Genomic DNA, 25,784 nt, shown 5'->3' with positions numbered 1-25,784 from the left:
TTATGTTGGGAAGCAAAACTTGAGACCAAAGTTCCAGTAAAAGTGACTTATCTAACAAGTATTGCCAGGAAGAACAGATATGGAAGTTAAGAAATGGGACAATGTGGGCAAAAGAGCCAAGCAAAATCTCAGGGAGTGTAACATAGACTCAGTTCTGCAGGGAAAGTTCTGGAAATGTCAGGTCACACCTCAGAGCTTCACTGCGCTGACTGCCGAAGAGAGAACTGGAGTATTCGTGCCCTTGCACCCCGGTCATTGGTTAAGACTTTCGTCTCCAAGTGGAGCCCCAGGCGTTTCCCCGCTCACTTATAGACAGACACCTAGGTTGCAGGAGCCTGAGGGCAATCCCTTGCTACAGAAACCCAGCTTTGGGTTTGAGGAGCAAGAGTCCATCATGAGCCCACATGCACTGCAGTGGTAACAGGGTCCCCAGTGGAAATGGGAGCACTGACAGTGCCTGCTACAGTGTCGCATTGCTCCTGCCCATCTACTTACCTTCCCAGGACATAGTATACATTATGAAAAGACATCTGTACCAAGTAATAGCACTTCCTTTATTTGCTAACAGAACTAAGAGGCTACAAAACGATGGCCCAACTCAGCAGCCTATCACTAGGAATTCATTTATTTATTCATGGAATCATTTGAAAATACCTACTATATATGTAACTCTTTGCCAGGTGTGTTATATGAGAATAACCAGTCCCTTCCTTCAAGATGTCACTATAAAGACTGGTTGTTCAAACAAAATCAGATAAAAATATGAGACATGAAAATTCGGTATTCCACAAAATGATTCAATCAGCAATTCCTCTAGATTTTCAGATACTGATCACCTAGCGCAGTATGGAAAACCTCAATAACATCTTCAGGTATAAAACAGTAACCTTAATGCCCACCTCAAGTGACTTTTGGTGAAGGTTAAATCTAATACTGCATGTGAGAAATGCTGGCTGGTGCTTGGAACAGAGCTGCCCAGTAAATTTAGCAGCATCTAATTCAGCTGAACCTTGAATTTTACCTCAAATTTTGGCTATATTTTGCATAAACAGAAATATATTTATGTGGGCTATTTAGGAGAAATGATAGTAATATTAATTAGAGAAGATTAAACGAGTTGGGAAGCCTCATTTTTTCTCCTTCATACAAAATAGCATCAGGATGATCATTAGTTATGTTATTAGTTAAGTCAATAAAATGCACATCCTAGGATTTATATATCTTATTGGGTATTTCTCAGAGCCAGGAAAAACACATCTAAGAAAATAATTAAAATCAGCCATTAATTTTGTCACCAAATGATCTATTTTCTGTCATGAGTTAAAAAAATATATATAGCCTATAAATTATTTTAGCTTAGAATGACTTACATTCTAACTCAAATTTAAAGTGAAACATAAACCCAGACTTTTTAACTCTTCGTCTCTGAACAAATGATTAAGTGATGGCTGTGTTTTTTAATATATATTTTTAATATATATATATATATGTGTATATATATATATATATACATATATATATATATATTTTATACACATTGATTTAGTGCTGAAGGTAATTTTAGTAACCAAATGGATGATAAAGTAATAGATAAACTGCATTTCTCTGAGGGAATGATTTAATGATGCTATTTTAATTATTAAAGACCATAATATAAGGTGAATTATTAAAGAAATCAGTTGGGACATTTAAAAGTTGATGTCATCTTACTGCTGTAATAAGCATCAAAGTATGGTATCCAGACCAGTACACTTCCAATAGTTTCAACATTACTTAATCCTTTACCTGGTTAAGTGCTGAGGTCATGCATTTTATTTTTTTATGAAAAAAAATATTTTTTTTAGCATGCTGGAGGGCAGGAAAGGGAAGTCATTAATAAGACTACCTCTTTTGAGTCCTTTGTTTATGTGACACTGTCTTAATAATTTTCTATTATGACACAGGAAAAGAAGGAATATGTACATGATATAAAGAGGTAAACTAAGTAATATCCGGGTGTTCTTTCTTACTCTGAAATCCTAAAAGATTTTCTTCCTTTAAGACATTGTTCAAGAATTGAAAACATCTGATTTCTTTGTGAGCTAAGACAGGTTATCATATTCATTATTCCCTTAATTTGCACCACTCTGCCAGTGTTTCCAAACCTGATAAAACAAAGATGTATCGACTTTTTTTGATTTAACTGTTCAGTCTACCCATTTGTGACCTTTTGATTTTGAGAATTCAGCCAGAAACATGTTTCTTTGCTATTTTGCAAGAGTATGGAAATATAAATAAAATTTTAATTTTATTTGACTAGAGGTTGGATTCACCTTCTTTGATATGTATGGATGGTACTTTTTCAGTTAGATAAACTAAATAAATGTCATGGGGATGCTATTTTAAGAATCAGTGAAAAGAAGTCTTTCCTCATTCATATCTTCTTACAATCTTAATAGGAAAAACTCATCAAATTTATATGCAAAGTAGATGGTTGCTTTATTGTTTAGTGAAATTAAGAGATAATAGCTTTTCTTTATTACCAACTGAAAGAAACCCATATCATGGTCTAAATTGTCTTCAGTTCCAGAAGGAAGCAGCCATTATGATGTCTGTGAAGACACTTCATATTGTAATTTTTAGGTTGCGGGATCACTGGCTTTTTACAGTTGGTTCTTCTTGAACACATCTTCAAAAAGTCAGTGAAAGGCCACACTTGACCTATTTTGAAACTGAATCTGTGTTAAGGATGAGGTAATAACCCTGAAGTGCCCTGTGGAATTAAGGCCTCATGCCATTAAGGTATCCTTGACTCTGTAGCATGGAGCCTAATACTATGCAGGATTGTAGCAGAGGGCAGACTGCAGCCTTTGGCTCTTCCCTTAGTTTCTCTCTGAAATCATCCAGGGGAGTAAATGTTTACTTTTATTTGTTTCTTTTCAGTGCTTTTTTTTTAAATAGCAAAGAAATAAACCAGTCTTGAGTAAAGGGGGTAGTGCGGGGAGGGAAGACAGACAGTGATGGAAGGAGATTTGACTTTCGGTGGTGAACCCACAATAACAGGTGATGTATCATAGAATTGTGCACTTTACACCTGTAAAATTTTACTAGCCAATGTCATCCCAATAAATTCAATAAGAATTTTTATAAAACAGCAAGAAAGAAACCTTTTCAAATCTTAAGTATTTAATGATGCCCTCCAGATGGCCAGCACTGAGCCAGGTGAATTGACAACGTAAAAACTATTCAGCATGACTTGTTTGTTAACTAGGCTTGCCACATAGAACGCAGGGACACATGCATACACACAGAACACACATCTTAAATTCTTAGGGAGCAACATAAAACAGCATGTAAGAAAGTTCTAAATTGTGTAGGTTAGGCTAGCCCTTCATAGTTTTGTTTTGTTTTCCTCTTGTGGCACAAATCATGATGGCCCCATGAGAAGCATTGAGATCTGTACTGTAAATTTTGAGTTATTATAATTCCAGTTACTTCTCCCATTTTTGTCAAACCAAGAAAGCAAATTGTGAAGACACATAAATGAGAATGCCTTTAGGATAGGTATAATAACCTATTTTAAAATATCTTTATTTAAAATAAGCTATTTAAAAGCACCCTTCAGCTATTGTTAGCAACAAATTACTTGCACACCTAATCTTGTCACATCAATGTGTGGGTGAATAAGAAGTCTCACTCTCTCTTTAAGTGTGATAGGATGTCCTGATTGCCTCAAGATTAGTACAAATCAGAGGAGTTGGAAAACATATCATTAGAAGGGTTGGATTTGAATGAGGTCTTGAAGTCTTAGAGAGAATGCAGTTAAGTGGTGGGGTGTGAAAATTTTTCAGTAGAGGCACAGGGGAACCTAGTTCCCAGGCAATAGAATGACCAGAATAAGAGGTAACCCAGAAGCAGAAATGTCCTCTCGGCTTCCTCAAGTCATTATCAAGCCATGGGAGGGTGACCTCAAAGATGCTCTTTTGACAACGCCATGCATTTTAGACAAAGACCAACACTGTGGGGAAGACACAGCTATAGCCTTCTCTGTTTATTCCGCTAAAGGACAGTTAAGAAACAAGATACATAATGAAATCTAAAATGTTAATTTAAATATTTTAAATTCTCAAATGAGTTTGAGAGTCTGAGGAATGACATTTTTACCTAAAGCCTGCTGAGCCGTGAGAATCATTTGGGAAACTTTATCCTGCTTCTACAATGTCTCAAAATATTTACAGTATCACGAACAAGATTATTACATGTTTTTTTTGAAATTATCTCTGTAAATCATCACTTGAACTTTTAAAATGTGCTGTATCTCATGTCTCAGTGTCTTAGATAGAATTTCTGGAAAAATATAAGAAAAGATCTTAAAAATAGCAACTATTTAACTAACAAGATGACAAAGTTTTGGAAAATTTTTATTATTTAAGATTATGAAGCTCAGGTTTTCTGAGTCTATGGTCCATAGATTTTTATCACCAATGTGCTACTTTCCAATGCTGCCTTTGGGTATTACTTGTCAGTCCAACCATTCTGCTACTTATTGCTTTAATCTCAGCTTGGGGACCATATATAAGATGGAAACTACGATTTGCCATGTGAAATAGAGTATAGCTGGCATAATGACCTAGGTCAGTGGTCAGCAAACTCATTAGTCAACAGAGCCAAATATCAACATTACAACAATTGAAATTTCTTTTGAGAGCCAAATTTTTTAAACTTAAACTATATAAGTAGGTACATTGTTATTAACTTAATTAGGGTACTCCTAAGGCTTAGGAAGAGCCACACTCAAGGGGCCAAAGAGCCGCACGTGGCTCATGAGCCACAGTTTGCTGACCACGGACCTAGGCTGTATCAACATGATAAAAATGTATCAAGAAAAATACTGAATTTATAAAATATAACATGGATCTTATTGTTGGCACTTTTCTGTGTTGTAGTGATTATTTTAAACATTTCTATTTTTCAAATTATATGCACACAAACATACACTGGCTAAATACTGATATACTAGAGGCCCGGTGCACAGATTTGTGCACTGGTGGGGTCCCTCGGCCTGGCCTGCGGGGATTGGGCCAAGACCCACAGTCTGACATCCCCCAAGGGGTCCTGGATTGTGAGAGGTTGCAGGCCAGGTCAAGGGACCCCCCACCGGTGCATGAATCTGTGCACCAGGCCACTAGTATGCATATAAGATCTTTGGTTAATCTCTTTAATCTCTTCTTGCCCTTCCCCCTCCCCCTTTCCTCCTGAGATTTATCAGTCTGTTCCATGTTTCCATGCCTGTGCATTGAGTATCTGTCCCCTGGTGGTCAGTGTGTGTCATAGGTACTGGTCGAACGGTCACTTAGGTTTTTATATATATAAATACTATCCTTACACATGGGAGATAAAGGCTAAGAGAGTTTGAATGACAGCCAGACATCTCAGACCTTTTATGGGGAATAACACAAACATTGAGTTAGTTTTCCTTGTCTTACATGTGCCACCTTTCTCTTTTTAAACTCCAGAAGAGAGTTTAAAAATACGTTGACATATCTGTCAGCACAATTAAATTATACCAAGGAAGCACAGGCATATGAGAGGTAATCACTTTTCATTTCTGTGATAGCTGGTAAAATAACCTTGTGAAAGCTTTTGAGTACGTACCTGCTTTTTCAGAGATCTCTGGTCCCCTGCGATGTCTTCCAAGACCTTTTCCTATTAAGGCAGCTCGTTTTTCCTTTTTTTTTTTTTTTTTTTTTGTCAAGAAAATGCATGATTTGACCTCCTGGCCATTTTGAGAAAGGAAGTTAATGAAAATCTACCATTTATTTAAATATAAAAGGCCTTATCCAAATTAAAAAAAAAGACTTTAAAATAAGAACAACAATTTAACAATAATACAACTCCCCTAAATTGGGCATGCACACTAGTGCCTTTACTTGGTTTAGGATCGTGGTTCCTTGTCTTCTCTGCTTCAGTCTGGTACCACCCCCACCCCTCCCCGACCCCCCAGTTCACATGTCTTTAGACCTTTGCCATGCATCTTGGGAGCAAAAATCAGGGTCATGATGCACCATGTGTTTATCTCAAAGGTAGCACTAGACAACCTTTAGAGCAGCGGTTCTCAACCTGTGGGTCGAGACCCCTTTGGGGGTCGAACGACCCTTTCACAGGGGTCGCCTAAGACCATCGGAAAACACATATATAATTACATATTGTTTTTGTGATTAATCACTATGCTTTAATTATGTTCAATTTGTAACAATGAAAATACATCCTGCATATCAGATATTTACATGACGATTCATAACAGTAGCAGAATTACAGTTATAAAATAATTTTATGGTTGGGGGTCACCACAACATGAGGAACTGTATTAAAGGGTTGAGGCATTAGAAAGGTTGAGAACCACTGCTTTAGAGCATCTGATTTGGGGTTGAGGCTGCTTAAGCAGCAGACCTCTGCTTTTGTAATCTGTTGAAAATTTGCCGATTTTACATAGGGCGTTTTTTTTGTTATTGCGGTTGTTTTGCTTTGTTTGTTTGCTTTTTAGAAATATGAAAGGATAAAAGGAGAAATATCAATACCCTAGGGCAAGCATGCCAAACTCAAAGGCTAAACTCAATGGCCAAATAAACAAGGTTTAAGTTTATGTGGGCTGCAAAAAAACAAAAGCTTCAGTTTTCATAGAAACGTAGGTTTACTTTGATAGAGACATGCTGAATACAAAGGACTGAAATAAATGAGTAATCATTAACATAAAATAATAGAACATTTTAATGAAACTATTTTTTCTTGAATATTAACTTACCAGACATGGAATAACTGCACAAATTAATAAGTGTAACGCTAATAAACCTATTTTTCTTGTTCTGCAACAGTGAAATATTTTCTGTTGCGTGCACCAAACAAGTCAGTCCAAGACTGATGACATGGCAATCAGCTGCTAAACTATTCGCTACTAGTATTAGTGGAGAGAAATGGTGCACCTGTGCATAAGGCACATAAGGGAAATGAATGCAACACAATTATAATAATCAGTTATTAGTGAACGTTGTAGTTCGTTATTAATAATTATATATAACAAGATATTGTAAAAATTAAGTCATGAAATTTTTATCTAAACATTTCTTACATACCGTTTCTTACAAACGTTTCTTACAAAACGTTATATTAGCTGGGCCGCAAAAATATTCGTTGTGAGTCACATGTGGCCCGCAGGCCGCAAGTTTGACATGCTTGCCCTGGGAAATATATACTGAGAAACTGAAGCAAAAGAGTCATGGTATATGTGGGGGTGGGAGCAGGTAGGAAAAAGGGTATAAAGCCAGAACCACATCTGTTCTGGGAGATGCAGTATGCTTTTCAGAGCTGGGCCATAGTTTGGAGTTGTGCTTTCCAGCAAAAGTGCAAAGAGCTCTTGAAACATAAACAGACTGATTTCTTAAAAGAGCATGATTTACCCACATTGCTAGTATGACCCTGAAACAGTCTGCCCACCACAGTTGTAGTGTTGCTCCTTTGTGAGACTAATTATGTGTACAGCTTCATGTTCTGGATGGCCATACTCTTGTGAAAGTTGAGTTACTGAAAAACATCAGATGCTTAAATAGTGGCATGTTCCATTCGACTGATAAAGTACCTGAGCCAGCTCAGCCAGGAAATGTTCACTAATGCCTGTCAGTGCTGGAATTGCCACAGAGGTCTTCATTTAGATTATCTCAGGCACTGTGGATAGTATAGTGCCATTTTTTAAAATATATTTTTATTGATTTCAGAGAGGAAGGAAGAGGGAGAAAGAGATAAAACATCCATGATGAGAGAGAATCATGGATCGGCTGCCTCCTGCAAGTCCCCCACTGGGGATTGAGCCCACAACCCGGGCATGTGCCCTTAAACCTGGGACCTTTCAGTTCGCAGGTCGATGCTCTATCCACTGAGCCAAACCAGCTGGGGCTGTATAGTGCCATTTTTACAGATAAGCAGACTCAGGTTCAACCAGGTTAAGTGACTTGTCTAAAGATGTAAAACTAGTAGGGTCCATTACTGAATGTGTTGAACTCCACTGCCCGTACTCTTTGATCATATAGGAAATTGCAGATGGAAGGAAGAACTAACGCAGTAGGGAAAATATTTTGGAGAAGCAATTTCAGATTCTTCTTTAGAGATTTATTTAGAGCACATGGCACAGCACATAGCACGATAGTAAATGTACAAAAATATCAGCTGTTATGCTAACACTTCGTTACAACAATTTTTCTCCCTTGGCAGTGTAATGACAGCCTTTGTTGACATCTTACTAGGATTATAGGATTTGTAGATTAAAAAAAAAAAGATAGTGTATATTGTGATTTTTCCTATTCTGATTAAAATCTCTTAGGAGAGATGCTGGTTATAAGTGTTTTAGCCATTCTATTGCTTTGACACTAAGAGATTGTAAATATAGCCCAGGAAGTTAGTTGCTGATAGATGGTTGCATGTATGTCTGTGGGATTGCTTTAATCCTATCTAATTTTAGGCTTTCTCTTGATATAAATAGTTTGTTCTTGAGGATCAAGGTGAAATGCCTCCAGGCTGAAAAGTTTCCTGGAGACACTTGTGCAGTGTTATTTGAGAGTTCACCGTTCATATCCTCAGTTAAGTAGCTTGGACCTCTCTCTAGGTCCCTCTGTCATCTGACTCCTTCCCTCCTTTCCAGGCTGATAATTACATTACTCCCTGACATTTACTGTAGTGCTTTAAAGACACAGACATATTGGTAGTTTCTCTACTGTTTTTCAATTGTCTGCTTTTGCTCACAGAATTTTTCTCTCCTAATATGCCTACTCACTTCCAACCTGCTCCACTGTATCCCACCTCTTACCTTGCCTGGCTAACTCTTATTTTGTTCATCAGTTTATTTTGTTCATTAAATTCCACATGTGAGTGAGATCACATCATACTTGTCTTTCTCTGACTGGCTTATTTTGCTTAGCATAGTACTCTCCAGGTCTCTCCATGCTGTCTCAAATGGTAAAAGATCTTTCTTTTTTTATTGCTGCATAGTATTCCATGGTATAAATATACCACAGCTTTATTATCCACTCCTCTACTGATGGGCTCTTGGGATGTTTCCAGATTTTAGCTATTGTAAATTGCACCGCTATGAACATAGAGGTGCATACATTCTTTCTGATAGGTGTTTCGGGTTTTTTTAGGATATATTCCTAAAGTAGTCTTTGATGATCTATGATACAGTAGAGTATGTATCATTTCAACATATTTGGTGTTGGTGGTCCAAATATCTCTATGATTATCCATGGGTTTTTTTATGCTGTGTGTGTGTGTGTGTGTGTGTGTGTGTGTGTCTGTGCGCACATGTGTGCAAGTCGGTGCTCCTTGGCTTTAAGGAAGGGGTGTTGATAGGGATTCCTTCTGAGGCAGACTGTTTACATACCTAATGAAGATATTATGAATATTGACAAGTTACTTCTTCAGGCTCTTTTTGTCTTCTTACTGTACTCGTAAGTTGTCTTCCCATGTCTTGTTTCTTCTCATATACCACTTGACATTGGCAGAAGGATCTTCTGAAAGCTTATGATCATGTCACCTGCTTACCCTTCAATAAATATTTAAAATGTACAAATATCACAACTTAGTATCCTGTGCCTGTTACAGTATAGCCCCAGGCTACTTTCTGGCTAAAACTTCCATAGACCCTCCACCCAAGTTGGTTTCTGTGGAGTTGAATTTCTCAATATACCCCCTCATCTGTGCTATGTTCTCAATTTAGAACACACTTCTATAACTACAAAAATAAATTCTGTAATTTTTTTATTATTGTTATTTTTTTAATCCTCACCTCTGGATATGTTTTTATTGATTTTGAGAGAGAGAGAGAGAGAGAGAGAGAGAGAGAGAGAGAATATAGAACATCGGTGTGAAAGAAAAATATTAATCGTTTGCCTCCTATATCCACCCCCAACTAAGGATGGAACCCGCAACCTAGGTATGTGCCCTGACTGGGAATAGAACCCACAACCTTTTTGGTGTACAGAAACCATGCTTCAACCAACTGAGCCATCAGGCCCTCGCAAATGTTGTAAATATTTTAAAACATGGAAAAGTCTCCTTTTTTAGTCATTTGTAAGGTTTCTTTATTTTCCTTCCAGATCTATACATACATATATATTTAGTTTGTGGGATTTACAGTTTTCTCCCTTTGTATCAAAATTGTTTTTGTGTTTCTCGCATAAATTTCTGGAGCTTCAATTCCACTCAATTGAAAGATGGCAGTAAGCATCTGTATCATATATGTAATAATGGTTCTTTTAGTTGTAACAAAGTTCAACTCACACTAGTATGACTCAGAAAGGGACCATCTTAGGTGGCTAATGAGCTACCTTATGGACCTAAAGTTCCTTATGGACTTCTCAGAAACCATAATGAACAGCCAAGAAATCCATTCAAGACAAGTAGGATTCTCTCTCTCATCTCAGTGCTTCAATGCACATCTTTCCACATTTCTTGCTATAGACCGGTCTTCTCTGCCTTTTCTATCTATGTAGTGGCAATGGTTCAGCCATGGCTCTCAAGTTTTTACATGTTTTCAGGTACAAGTATCCTTGATTCCTAGTTTCCCTAAACAGAAGCTGGCCAGTTTGGTAAGAGCCAGTTAGCTATGACTACTTAACTTCATGCATCTATGTCTAATCAGTAATGAACATGAGAGCCTAGTGGCAAAGAAAGGGGTTATTGAAGGTTCATCTGGGTGGGCTTAGAGTCAAGGACATGATTGTAGAACTGTGATTGTGGTACTATGAGATGACACTCTAAAAATGTGTCTATTATAGGATTGTTGTGAGGATCAAGTATGATCATTTGTGATCACAGTATAATATGTACAACCTATGGTCGGATTACCTGGATTCGAATCATTGCCTTTGCCACTCATCAGCTTTACAGCATTGTGAAAATTGCTTAATTTCTATTTACCTCAGTTTCTTCATCTGTCAAACTGGAAAAGTATAATGGTAACTAAATTATGAATTGTTGTGAAGAAAGAGTAAGTTTGAAAGTATAAATCCCTATTATAGATATTGACATGGTGATCACAATACATATTACTTATTTTTAAATGTTATTTTCATAGTCATGAATCTATCATTAGCATGAAATAAAGGTGTTTTTTTGTCCAACCTCTAATACTTTATTAAACTATAAATTTCTTGAGAGTAAGGACTATATATTATATATCACTGTAACATGGTTGTTTTTTATATACATTTTAGACACAGTAACTGGATAAATTGATGGATAGAAGGGATGAAGGAAAAAGAAGGAGAAAGAGGACAGGAGGGAGAGAAGGAAGAATAAAATTAACCATTCAAATGCACTTTAAATTAGGAAAGAAAGATTTGTCTTATTTGTTCATAATGAGTATCAACCCACAATCAGGGGCAGATAAAAAATAATGCAACATGCATCTGATGTAATGATATGACTGTATCAGTTCCACTGATTGAAATACTAGACAGCTATGACTGTCTGGTAGCAAGATAAAATACATTTTTTAATTTTGCAATTAAGTATGAATATAGCAACTGGTGGTTGCAAGTATAGTGCTGTAGACACACATAATTACAACCACTAGCAACATTAATTAAGATTATTAAAAGCTTCATGAAGGCATTATTTAATGAACAGGTTATTAGCTTTGTGATCTTTAAAAATCTATCAAGGGGGGCAATGGGGGGATAAGGACACATTTATAATACCTTAATCAATAAAGAAAAATTTTTTTAAAAAATCTATCAAATGAGATGATGTTTTATTAAACAAATTATGTTTATTGAGCATTTTCTTTTGAGCTATTTTCGATGTAGTTAAAGTCTATGAACTTATCGTCGATTCACTGAGTAATTACCTTCAGTGTAGATTTCATTTCTGTTACTGCCAAGAAAAAAATCAGTTAAGCACTTGTGCCTGATGAGCCCTTGAGAGATAGTTGCAGAAAAGCCCAAGAATGGAATGGCGTGGCAGCGCAGTATCTATAATAATAAAAGTGTAATAAGCTAATTAGACCGAAGTCCTTCCAGATGACCTGCCAGATGAAGCTGGAACTGGAGGGAAGCCTGGTCCCGGGTGCCTGCCAGCGGCCAGAGGGAAGCCTGGGTCCTGGGTGCCAGAGGGAAGCCAGTGCCAGCAGCCGGGGGAAGGAAGGCCTACTCTTGCATGAATTTCATGCATCAGGCCTCTAGTTTTTTATACAACAGTGTGCTTATAGTGAGGTGAGTGTGAGTTCATTTGTATCTTGTTACCCTGTTAGGATGGTCAAGGCAAATAAGCCTGCAGAAATACACTCCTTGACCACAGCTTTTAAACTGGCAAGAATAGAAACTTTCAAGGTCAGAAAGATTGCATGATGAGTGGCAGGTCCATGGACATAGGAAACAGGTAAATCATTTAAAATTCAGGTCTGTTTAAAATCCAGGTCTGTTTCTTTTTAATGGTATGATTGCCCCAGGCAGATCCTCAAATCTCTCTGAGGTTCAGTTCCTTCATCAGTTTAGGTAGAGGCAAACTTTGTCTGTAAAGAGACAAAGAATAAATCTTCTAGGCTTTGAAGATCACATTTGGTCTCTGTCACATATTCTTTTTGTTGTTGCTTCTTTTGTTTTTAACTCTTTAACAATATAAAAGCCATTCATACCTTGAGGACTGTACCAACAACAGGCTGCTGGCTAGTCCAGGCACATAGTTTTCTGAAATCACATCTTTATGTTATTCTGAGATTTCACTTTTAAGCAACAAATACCTGGCAATGAGAAGTACTCAGTAATCGTAGGTTCTCCCAAGTATCAATGCAGCTAAAATGTTGGTAGCTTCAAAATAGCTAGAGCTGTTTTTAAAATGACCCTATTCTGTTATCATTTGAACCTCAGGATTCTTAGCTATAAATTCAAGGTAACAATTCAGGCCTATTGCTGCCTGCCTGCCTAATGTTCCTACTGTAGTAGGTGCTCAGTTAAAGATTGTTCACTAACAGTATGGTCAATATCAGCACCTCAGCATTCATAAAGAAGTGGCTGGGAGTGGAGTGTGGTAGGTAAAAGACAGAGTTCTGCAGGACCCAGAATACAAAGGACAACTAAAGAATAGTTTTGGAAACATCCCATATCTGTCAATTACTGCCATGTACACTGAAATACGGGTATACTGAGTAGAGGGAATAATGAGAGCAATTGGCTTGTATGATTCAGAGAAGACTTCTTGGTACTACCATTGTTATCACCAACTTTATCTAAATATTTTTCTTCTTACAATTATCCAGGAAGGATTTAATGTTTGTTTTCCCCCCCTAGCAATTCACTTTAGTCTCTAACAGCCAAAAAGAAAACAAGATAATAAATCCTACACAACTGGGAGTACATTGGACATGCTTTCCTCCTGCTCATATTATTTTTTTATATAGGCTTGATGTGGTAAAACAATCTGTTGAATTTTTAAAGGTATTTGTATAGTTGATATGTAGCCATTTATAATTTCTCCAGTCCCAACCCTGCTAGCCTCATCTCTCTCTCCTCTTTTAACTCCCAGGGTTTCAGCCATTATGAATTATCTGCTGTTCCCTGTACACCAGATTATCTTATGCTTTCTCTCAGGCTGTTCCTGGTGATATAACCACCTCACTTTCTCTGTTGATAAATCTCTACATGCACATTAGTTCTTTTCAGAGATATCACTTCTCCCCACAGCTTTTCATGATTCTCTCCACCATCAATCCATGTCCCTCCATCGCTCATCACACAGTCAAGTTTGGGGCATTTCCGTGTGATTATGTGTCACTTTTTTCACACCTCCAACAAACTCTGATGCTACCACATTATATATTACTAGAGGCCCAGTGCACAAAATTCGTTCACAGACAGGGTCCCTAGGCCTGGCCAGAGATCAGGGCTGATCTGTGAGGTGACCGGCAGGGCAATCAGAAGGTCCCCACTAGCACCCACCTTGGCTGGCCTGGGGCCTGTGGGCTGGGGGCAGCTCCTGCATTGAGCATTTCCCCCCTGGTGGTCAGTGCACATCATAGCGACCAGCCATGGGTCAATTTGCATATTAGGCTTTTATTATATAGGTCAGTGGTCAGCAAACTCATTAGTCAACAGAGCCAAATATCAACAGTACAACAATTGAAATTTCTTTTGAGAGCCAAATTTTTTAAACTTAAACTATATAGGTAGGTACATTGTTATTAACTTAATTAGGGTACTCCTAAGGCTTAGGAAGAGCCACCCTCAAGGGGCCAAAGAGCTGCATGTGGCTAGCGAGCCACAGTTTGCCGACCATGGATATAGGTTCACTGTCAATTATCTGTCTTACCTGCTAGATCAGTGGTTCTCAACCTTGGCTGCACATTAGAATCACCTGGGAATCTTTTTTTTAAAATCCTGATTTCTGGGCCTCAGAAATCTTTAAAAAGATTCCCAGGTGATTCTAATGTGCACCAAGGTTGAGAACCACTGTGCTAGATTGTAATGTCTTGGAGGGCAAGTATTTTGTCCTTTACCCCTTTTTTATATCCAGCACCTACGATAATCACCTGCCTTAGAGTCTATATTCAGAAACTTTACTTAGGGTTGCCAGATAAAACACAAGGCATCGGTTGAGTTTGAATTTCAGATAAACAATGAATAATTATTTTTTACTCTAAATATATTATTACATGAGGGCACACTTAAATTGAAAAAGTCTTTATTGTTTATCTCAAATTAAAATTAAAATAGGTGCCCTGTATTTTTATTTGCTATATCTGGTAACCCTTCTTTATTGTATATCTGAATGAATGAATGTCATTCTTTCTGAATTATAACATAAAACCATTTTAATCAATTTTTGTAGGTTTCAGATTAAAGAACAAACCACAGTAGAAAATTTTGTCAATGTGATTTGAAATCCTTGATTGCACTTTGAAGCATGTTTTTACATTAACAACAGAGGAGCTTCTTATAAAGAAATGACTATCAATCTTTGATTATCTTTCTAGATTATTAGAAGAGGTGTGAAAGTAATGATGTCTAATCAGTAGGTAAATAAGAATGAATAGAATCTATTGGGATTAGACATTGCATAATAGTAATAATGAAATTATGGTATTATTGTCTAATGTTTGCTGAGTGATTTCAGTAGTCAGGCACTGATCTAGGTGTTTTTTATACATTTAGTTAGTTATTCTTTATGAAATTGTCCTATTAAATATTATTTTCCCAACTTCTTCCTCAAGAAAATTGACAAGCAAAGATCTCACTCAAGATCACACAGTCAATTAATGTCACATCTGGTATTTGAACCTGAATGAAGTAACTCTTAAATCTGTTCTTCTTCTTGTGCTCTACATTCTCAATGCAAAGGTTAACCATGACAATATGTGTGGTTAATGTACCTCATGTGATTAAATTATGAAAACTTTGAAAAAGAAAATTTATTTTTCAATGACTAGCAGAAATGCTAAAATATATTTTCAAAGAAATGTTAAGTATAAAATATTAATTATTAGGTATACGTGGATATCTAGATGAAATGTTTGTGTAGATACACATGCAATTGGTAGCTTAACATCTTAATAGATCTAAAGTGCCACCCTAAAGAGTGTTAACTTAAGAAGCAGATGCCCCTTCTGAAAAAATATCTCCCTTAGTTTGTCATCTAGTTCTCATGATTGCTGGCAGCAAAAGCGGGGCAAAAGTCAGTGCTGTAAGTGACACTGGCCAATACTGTGCCAAACGTATTTACTTGTTCCACCTGCTAAGCGGGTACCTTTTCAGGGTAGTCAGAGTAGGCCAACGTAAGTTAGCTCTATCCTGCTAGCTGGGGATTGCTTTGTGGTGAGGGTTGACAGGTGGCCAAGGCATGGACAGTGGCTAACCATGCAATCAACACAGAGGAGACCTTCCAGGAGAGTTAAAGACCTCACCAGCCTCTACCCACAAATTGCTTGTAAGAGTCACTTTCTATTATTTCATATATGTACTTTAAAAATATTTATTTTATAACAAGTAATTCAAATGCATGATATAAAATTCAAAAGTCTCCTCTGACTTTTAATTACACATCCTCTTCCCTGAGTATAGTTACTTTTTCTAATGCAGCCCAAAGTAATCCATGCATTTTGATATATGCTTATTTGTTTGTTTGTATTTTACATAAATGAAAGCATACACTCATAGTTATGCACCATGGTCTTTTCACTTAAGTTATCCTTGAGATTATATACACCTAGGTTTTCTTTCATTATTTTAATATAATTTTAACAATTACCGCATTTATTACATATATATAATATATATGTCTAATATATATGTGTGTGTGTGTATAAATAAATAAATAAATATATATATGTATATATATATATATATATATATATATATATATATATATATATATTAATCCCACAGGGATGAATATTTACATTTTTCAACTTTGTTATTACATGTTTTCAAATTTGTATATACTGTAGTAATATTCTTTTAATGTCCTTATTTTCCAAAAGTGTGAGCATGCATGCACGGTAAATAATTGAAAGGCATTTTTAATAAATAATGCTGAATTGTTAGGCAGAGCTGAATTGTCTAGAAAGGTTGTACTAGGTAATATTTGCACTTCTCACTTTGTAAGATGAGACATATTTTCATTTCTTCCTTGTCTATGAACTGTTTATAGTCTTTGCTCATTTTTTAAGTGAGGTGTTGATTTTTATTGACTTGAAGAAGCTCTTTACATATTAAATAAATTAGCTTTCAAATATTTAGCATGAAAATTGTATAATATTTTAAAACCATTATACTATGTACAATTTAAATCACAGTAGTTGAGCAGTTAGTACATGTCTAATACACAAAAATTCTTGGTAAAATTTGATTGACATATTAAGTACAATACTCCATTTGCTTTTTCTAACATCAACTGTAAAAGTTTTTATTGTTTGCATTGATTTGGCTGTAGCAATTTTTATTCAAATTTGCCTTATATAGCCATGACTTACTTTCTTTACCAATTAATTTTTTTTCTGTTTACCTTAATTCAAATTTATCTTCAGTTTGGATGAAGTTATAGCATATTGGTTGAAGTGAATTCTAAGATCACCAAAACATTTTGTTTATTCAATTAATGCAACATAGGAAATATTTGATGAGCAAGTAACAAAAGTAAGAGATCTTTTACAGTTTAACTCAATTTAAAATTCTGGATATTTCTCTTCCCTAAATAAGCCCAATTAAAAATCTCAATGTTAAATTTTAATTATCAAACTATGCTTTTATAGACCTTTTTTACATTGTTCTTGACTTCTGCTTATAAGAATATATTATTTCAAATGAACATGTCTGATTTCCATGTGAAAATTTATTTTGTCACAGATAGAAATATGGATATGAAAATCTATGCCATGATATGCCACTTACATATTCATCACAATTATAGGCTTATAATATCCTTTTCTATCTAAAGGAATATGCTTGGATTCAATATAAAATTGTCTCAGGAGCATTGAAAGCCTTAATAATTAAAACTTTTAAAAAGTGTCCATGTTGGTAAAATTCTAACTATTAGGAGAATAGAGTAGTGATGTCAATCTTCATTTCGCATGTGAAAAATGAAACAGAGCCTGGGGCATTTACTCAAGATCTCATGCAAAGTTGGCAAGAGAACAAGAAATAGAAGACACTCTCCTGACATGTGGCCTAGAAATCTTTACAAGAAAGAACACCCTCCTGGCTTGAAGGCACTTTAGTTAACCTTTGAAATACGTGACCACGCAACTTAACATTGATTTCATTATGCATCATTGAGATTCACTAGTACATCACCAGCCATCATTCAAATGTGCTTCCTTTTCCTCTACTTTAAAGGCAGGAGAAAATGAAGGCTTACTATTTAGCTCTGTGAAGAGCAGAAGAAACAAAGAAAAAGGAAAAGATCAATGCATTATTTTATACTTTGAAGTGCTCATGACCCATGGGACAACTGTAAAATAATTTATCTATTAATATCTTTTCTTAAAATGCAAACTTTTCTGGCCAACTGCATTACAGAATTCCATGAAGACGCTCTGAAAAGTAAGACCACCACGTGATTTATCTTAATGCAGATTATTTTATGAAGTATGGATCTGAGAAGGGGAAACATAGAATTAAGAGGAAAGTGAATGTTTGATTTAAATATACAAACTGAATATGTATTATGTTGTACACCAGGTTTGATTGTTTAATTTTTTTCTCTTAAAATATCGCAAAATCACTTAGAAAATGATTAGAAGGGTGCCTAAAAAAACAATGGCATTATAATATTTAAATCTCTATTTCCAAATAACTAATAAAGTAACAGAATAAATGGGAAAAACAAGTTCTTCCTTCTCTCCATAAAATATACTCTGGGGAGATATTATTTAAACTTGTAAGACTTTGCCAAAGAGTTTAATATGTGAAGCCAGAGCACAGAGTAAATACCATTTGTATGCTAGTAACAAAAATAAAACTAGGATTCAGACTTTCTTCAGTGCTTATTTCTTACCCTATTTATGATGGCATATAGAGATAATGGTTTTTAATGAGCAAAATCCATCAGTCACATCAACAGAAGAATAAATGCATTAAAATATGAAATATGGAAGCAATATGCATAACTCTTAATCTCTGTTAAGCTCGGGTCCCAAAGGGAGCACATGAAAAAAGAAATAGCAGACCATCAAACCTCAGAGGGAAGGTAGGGGAGGGAGGGGGTAAGGGGGAGAGATCAACCAAAGGGCTTATATGCTAGCATATAGGCCTAACCAATGGACACAGACAACAGGGGGGTGAGGGCATCAGTGGGGGGGCCGAGGGGGTAATGTGGGGATAAGGATACATATGTAATAACTTAATCAATAAAAAAATAGATTGGCTTAGTGGCCAGACCAAAAAGAAAAGAAAATAAATAGCAATATGCATCGTGTTGCAAATGCTTTTTTCTCCCCTTTCACTTTTACTAATTCCATGTATTAGGTTGTACCAAAGGAAATTTCCAATAAATTGTTATTTTTAACCTGAAATAAAAAAGGACGTTTTAGTTGGTTCAGTCTAATGAATGTCTATGTTTATTGTCATTGAAGCATGCCATAGAATGCAAAGTTTATATGTCACATAAGAAATTCATCATGCCATCCACTAGGGAGGGGCATATGAAAAAAAGAATTCAAAATTTAATTCTTCCAAATTAATTACTCTTTTTTAACTTACTGTGACCTTCCATGGGTATAGATCTAATAAGATTTGCATTCTCTCAAGAAGTGAATTGATATCATAAATGGAAATATTCACCTATACTACCAGGAAGAATAAACTTTGGAGTTACTTTATGGATGACACATAACCACTCTGCTCAAAGCATTCTCCTTAAGGTCATGTCACAAGTCCCTATTACTGATGAGAAACCAGAGATTACCATTGGTGGACTCTAAAAAGTTGATCTGAACTAAATTCAATTCTGTGTTAATCATGAGTTGATATATAATATTTTTGATAATACATCGATTTTTATGCACTTGCTTTTTCATTACTCCTATATTCTACACTAGAGGATTCTAAAGGGCAGAGAACATATTTTCTGTTTATACATGTTTTTAATATCCAAATGGATTTATAGTAACATTTATTTTAATAAGTGAAAAGGCCATATGTGTTCTAATATTATTAATCTAAAATGGTTTTCTTGATACTTTATTTCATTATGGCATAAAAGTTGTTTCCCCCGAATTGAGCTTAAGCTTTTCAACTGATTTTTAAGATTTTATTTAATATGGTAAAGAAAGAACAGCTCACTTAGGCAATCTTTAAAAATGTGTGTGTGTGTGTGTGTGTGTGTGTGTGTGTGTATACATAGCCTACAGGCACTGAATGATGCGGTCCTGTCTTTCTTTGTGGTGTGTGTCCTCGTCCCTGCCTTTTTTCTCAATCCCTGAATTCCAGCCTTTTTGTTTTACAATAAGCTATTTTCAACCTTAGGGCAATTGTATATGTTTCCTAAACAATACATTTTGGGACCCATCTTGCTAACCCAACTAACTCATCTGTTGGGGCTTAGTTTTTAATGTCCTCAAAAAAATTGTCTGTCCTCTGAATTGCCAAGTGAAATGCTCCCTAATATAGCTCTGATTGCATGCTGTTAGATCAGTATTTTTAGTTATACATTTGCATACTAATTTAACATCTGTCTCCACTAAACCTCAAGATTCAGGCATTCAGAATATAACAGCCTTCAGTAAACATGTTATAAAATGATTATTGACTTACTATTATTGTATTCATGATACATGATACTTAAGAATAATAAAGTGTTTGAAGGAGATTCACCAAGGTATTAACCTTAGTTGTCTCTTGGTGTGACAGTATTTTTCTATTTCTCTCTTTCTCTTAATCTTTTTAAACTATTTTTTTCTGTAATTATATGTAGACAGTTTTATGGGAATTTTTTTGCTTTTAAAAATGCTATTGATAGACAACAGAAAAAAACAAAAGAACAAGCACAAGAAAATTAAAAGAGAAAAATGTATTAGGAAAAAATAGAAAGTTGGCATATATGAACATTTGAATTGGAATAGAGGGTCATTGGAAGAGCCATCTGCATGTGCATGGGCATGGAGGTAACAGCTGGTATATTTTAAAGAAATAGTTGTTTGTCACAAGTGTAGTCAAGACTAGTCTGTAAAAGTCCACATAGAGCCTAGAAAGGTGATAAGCCAGATAGTGGAGGTCCTCAAACTCTAAATGAAAGTGTAGGAACTTTTCTCTCTTGAATGTTTCTTTTGAAAGCTCTCATGAGGAGTTGGGATGACTAGATTTATATTTGAAAATGTGCGAGTGAAATATGGATTAGAAAAGGGAGTGGAGGCAGTGAGGTCAGCTATAAGGCCATAGTAGCATTTCAGATGCATAGTAGCATACAGATGGTGACAGCGCAGAGTAGAACAGTGGCTATGGAAATGCAAAGGAAGGTTGGATATAAGAGAAAAGACAAAGAACCAATATGATCAAACACATGCACTGATGGAGAGAGAACAATAAAAAAAGTAAATCTAATCTTTTGAGGCTAGGTGAATGCAAGAATGATGATGTCATTTACCAAGATAAGGTTACCCATGGGGAAGAGTGGTTTTGAGGTTAAGAGAAAATGAGTTAGGTTTGAGTTAAAAGTTGCAATGGAACTTCCAGACAGGGATGTCCAGTAGGAGAGGTAAATGTTAAGAAACTAAGACTTGAAAATTATTAATATCAATCTAATAGCTGATGCCATAGGATTATGTTAAGATTTCCTTAATAAGAGAAATCAGAGCAATAAAAAAAGAAGGCAGGAAAATTTCTTTTGGGGAAACATCTAGATTTCAGTGAACTAGGGAAGAGGATTTAAGAAAATAAATTGAGAAAGTGGTGTTGGAAAAGAACTGTGAGACTGATATCATAGAGACTTAGGGAAGAAGGTTTTATGAGAGAAAGAGTATTCAAGAGAGTAACATGCTTCCTGGATATTAGAGGACCCTAAAGGGATTATGAAGATGATGATAACGATAGTGATGAGGACGATACGCTATCATTTATTGGTTGCTTACTCTGTGCCAAACTTGATTAGAAGACATGCATTTATTTGCATGTCTTAGTTCATTTTGCACTTAGTATGTGTGTTCTATTAGAATATGGGAGGTGTAAGTCATGTTGGAATAACTTCATGACTCAATAGGAAGTAGATCAGTGAATGGCCTGATACAACTTATTCTTCAAAAACACTTACCTGCTCTGGGAATACAATTTCAAATAGCACAGTTGAATTTTGCCATAAACTCTACAATTCTAGTTCATAATTAATTCAAAGTATAATTTCACTTTAAGTGGCCCTTTGATACTTGTCATGTCCTATTCATTTTAAATATCCTATTTATGGTCGTAAGATTGCCCTTGATTTTGAGTTGAAAAAGATTTATTTTGTCCTATATGATCCAGACTTAACTGTGGACATTTAGCTGTTGCATTTGATTGAGAATGAAGGGCTCTGCTTCATGGATAGTTGTAAATTCATAGGCAGTTGGAGTAGTGTCAGTTTCCAAGAAGGCTGGCACCGAGGGAATGCCTGGACTTTGTTGATGGTAGTCACGTGCCTCTAGAGCTGAGAAGGGAGAGCCCTTACTCAGACGAGCCTTTGCTTGAACTACATCCTACTTTGGCCTCGTGCACTCTGTGTTCCCCTGAGATATAAATCAACGCTTCGGTTCTCTACCAGCCATGAGACACGAGAGAATTACTTCAGAACAAGAGGAGTCCATGCTAAAGCCTTGCTATGGATTATTCAGATACTGACAGTGATTCCACTTTGGGATACAGCGATGATGAAGATTCCAGTGATGAAGTGCAAAGAATATCAGAGTCAGTGTGCAGAAAACTGTTATTTGAAAATATTTTTGGATATTTTTCATGCTCTATGATTTCATTGAAAGCAATTTCTAACTCTTCCAAAAATGCTTAAAAAGAGAACAGTACTAAACTGCATAGCTTTGACAGTAATTAATCATTAATCAATAGCAACTTCGTAAAATATCTGTTAATCTGCCAAAAAGTAGCTACTTCTGCAATAGTACGTGTTTATTAATTGTCATGCTAAAATCAACTAATACTGGTACAGAAATGCATGAATATGAAACTTTATTTTTAAAGAAGATGCACATGTTAAGCCTGAACTGTTACATAGATGCGTGTACATTTATTTGCTATAAAGAAGTGTGCTGAGTGTTCAAAGGCAATATGTGTATGGTGAAAGTTTTTAATTAAGTATATTGTACCTATAACTCTAGTTATAAAATTCTCTCATGGCCAATGTTTTCTTTTTTCTTCAAAAACTTGTTATATTCATCTATTAGAAATTGTCAAATACCTTAATCTACCAAAAACTATAATGGAAAGAAACCTCAGTTTTTAAAAATAACACCATCTCCCTTTTTCTCCTCTTTTCCCATGTCTAAATCTATATTACATGAAACCCTGTTAACCTAGGTTTGTTAACACAGAAGTTTTGTGAGAAACCAGAACAGCTATGTGTGAACAGAGATAAGTTTTATAACAACATGGAGCTATTAAGACCTCTGCATTATATGAGTATGCAATATTTTATATCTGAATCCAAATGATATTTGCTTTTGACAATCTCCTTTGACCTATAAAGGAAATAAGCATACACAGTAAATCACAGTATTGTCTGCTTCTGTGAGTAATATTTTCTCATTATAAATTTCTACTGTCTCTCATAAAATAAGGGATTTATATATGTCAATACTAGGTAAGATATTATATGGTACTTTACAGGAGGAGCTCTCTGAGTGCTCAGGTCTGACATTTTAGACAACTGCATAGGCGGTCATAGTGGCATTAAGTACCTTAATACACAATGACAATGTAATGGCCACATGAGTTAGGCATTGAATGAACTTGGCCTTGAATAATTTGTATTTTTTTATGTAGCATTATTCTAAAGCAACATAACAGGGCTAGGACTTAGCTATGGAGAGAAATTCTAAAAGTTTGGAAATCAAAATGCTCTACTGAATTAGCTTTGCAATTGGGCACTCATAAACATACTAATGCTGTTTTTATTAACAATTACATATATTTTTATCATGATGGACAGAGACATTATGACTACTTACTATTCAGAAGTTATTTTGCATTAAAATTAAGTCAGAACTGTTGTGTAAATAAATTGGACAGCAGTGTATCAACAGTGGACTGTTTTGGAAAGAACATGGACTTTGGAGCCAGCCAGATCTTTTTTCAAATTCCAGGGCTACAACTCATTTGCTATGTCTGACTTTGGGCGTGTTACCTAACCTTTATACCCCTGTGTAAATCTTGGATAAAATATCCACCTCTGTTAGATGCATTAAATGAGGTTTGTGTGAGATTTCATCTAGATCCTAATATATACTAGATGCTCATTAATTAGCAAATATTACAATCTCTTGTTTAATATGTTGTTTTCCTACATTATACATCTCTTCTGTTTTGGTATATGTCACTTTGCAAGGTACTAAACCTGATTGTAGGCTATCACTTACAGATTTTCCTTCTTAAAATAAAATATTTTCAATTTCTGTTGACTCTGTCACTCTTCTGATTTTTGATTTTCCCCCATCTACACTTAAAAATATCTATGTACTTATTGTTGCAAGAAAACTACATTCATTTTTTAAATATATCCAATTTATGCCAGATAATATGAAATTTTAAAATATGGAAAATTTGTAATGAAATCATTTTTTAAAATTTATATGTACAGAAAATATTATAAAAAAGAAGCATTATCTTGTATATTTCACACTTTGAAAGACAGTGAGCAGTTTTTAAATTGCTAAGATAGAAGTATGTTTTAGGGAAAGTGAGATTTAATATGATGTTCTCTATAAAGCTACGATGTGGTTGTTGTTGTTTTGTGTGTGTGTGTGCATGTGTGTTTAACAATGGCAGCAATTTGTAATAATTTATACTTTATTGAGCAACCTCCTTAGAAATAAGCCATTCATACAATTTACAGAAGACCTGATGGGCATTACTGACATTTTCTACTTATGTCCACTTCATCAAAAATTCCACTCAGAAAGTGATAATGGAGTTGAAAATATGTTGTCTACTTCTATGGAACAAAAAGAAAATCCACACCTCATTCTTGGGTAGGAATGTTTCATAAAACACATCACCCTATAAGGACAGACATGACAGCACTGGTGACAAGAGCTAGGAATAATAAACAACAGAACACATTGTTCTCTATGTGCCAGGCATTATGATAAGCAAATCTTTGATTATCTCATTAAATATGACACAGTGAGTAGGCATTCTTACTCTCCCCATTTTTACAGAAGAGAAAGCTGAGCCTTTCACACAGCTTGTAGCTCGTCTTGTAAAACCACTAAAGTGGGATTCCAGAGCCTGTTGTAGTGGGCCTGGGACTGTGGTGCCTGTGCCATCCTGAAACACACTTCCTAAGCACCTCCTGTGTGTCAGCCATTGAGGGTAAAATGGAGAGCAAAAGTAGCCCTGGAGCCTGCCCTCATGTGGTTTAGTAGGAGGAACATACTGTCATTAAACCAATAAATGTGTAATTGCAGTGATAGGTGGTTGGACAAAGACGTATGTAGGACCATGAGAATGAAAAGACAGTGAACATGTTCTCATTAACTCACGTGGTTCTCCTGAGGAAGGGGCACATAGGCTGAGATCTAAAGGATAAGACGGGTGAACTAGCCAAGGAGTTGGAGACAAGATCCCTAGGCATAGGGAAGGCACGTAAAAGGAGGTGAGGTGTTCAGGAATGGAAAGAAGGACAGTTTGGATGGTGGAGAATGTGAAGGAGACATTGGGAGGAGGATGCTGGGAGTTGTGGAGATGATAATGAAAATTTTGGAATCAAAAGAGAACTTAGTGTGGTAGGCGGGTTAAAAATTACAATAATCAATACCTTTTTTGTTTCCTAAGTAATGAGCAGTGAGAAACAGAAATGGAAAAGGATGCCACTCATGAGAAACTAATGATATAAAACACCTAAGAATACTGTTTTTGAAATGTCAGCTCCGAGTGGAAAAGATTAAGAAATATTATTTAAAGACAGAAAACCAGATCTGCACAAGTGGAGAGTCATGCCATATGTTCTTGTATGGAAATTATTAGAATCAGAATCCTTTTCTTCTGAAATCAATGTATAAATGTAATACAACTCTAGCAGAGTCCCAGAGTGGGTTTCTTTAGAAGAGGGAATTTATTTTAAAG

The 25,784-nt window shown here is 35.7% G+C and overlaps 1 protein-coding gene across 3 annotated transcripts in view; it reads left to right on the top strand.

The window, feature by feature from the left end:
* PRKG1 (protein kinase cGMP-dependent 1) overlaps nt 1-25,784 on the top strand; it is a 1,080,615-nt gene that overhangs the window by 925,039 nt on the left and 129,792 nt on the right. Inside the window, exon 1 of one of the 3 annotated variants that reach the window (XM_059662700.1) lies at nt 22,255-22,394. The exons of the other annotated variants lie outside the window; for them this stretch is intronic. Within the exon in view, the coding sequence (XP_059518683.1) occupies nt 22,309-22,394 (86 nt within the window). The 5' untranslated portion in view covers nt 22,255-22,308. Of the gene's footprint in view, nt 1-22,254; nt 22,395-25,784 lie in introns of those variants that run through there. 3 annotated transcript variants of the gene reach the window in all.

Source organism: Myotis daubentonii, chromosome 13 (genome assembly GCF_963259705.1).
Source record: "Myotis daubentonii chromosome 13, mMyoDau2.1, whole genome shotgun sequence".
In the NCBI taxonomy this organism is placed as follows: Eukaryota; Metazoa; Chordata; class Mammalia; order Chiroptera; family Vespertilionidae; genus Myotis; species Myotis daubentonii.
Note: the sequence above shows the minus strand (reverse complement) of the source record. Positions and strands in the feature narration are given on the sequence as shown.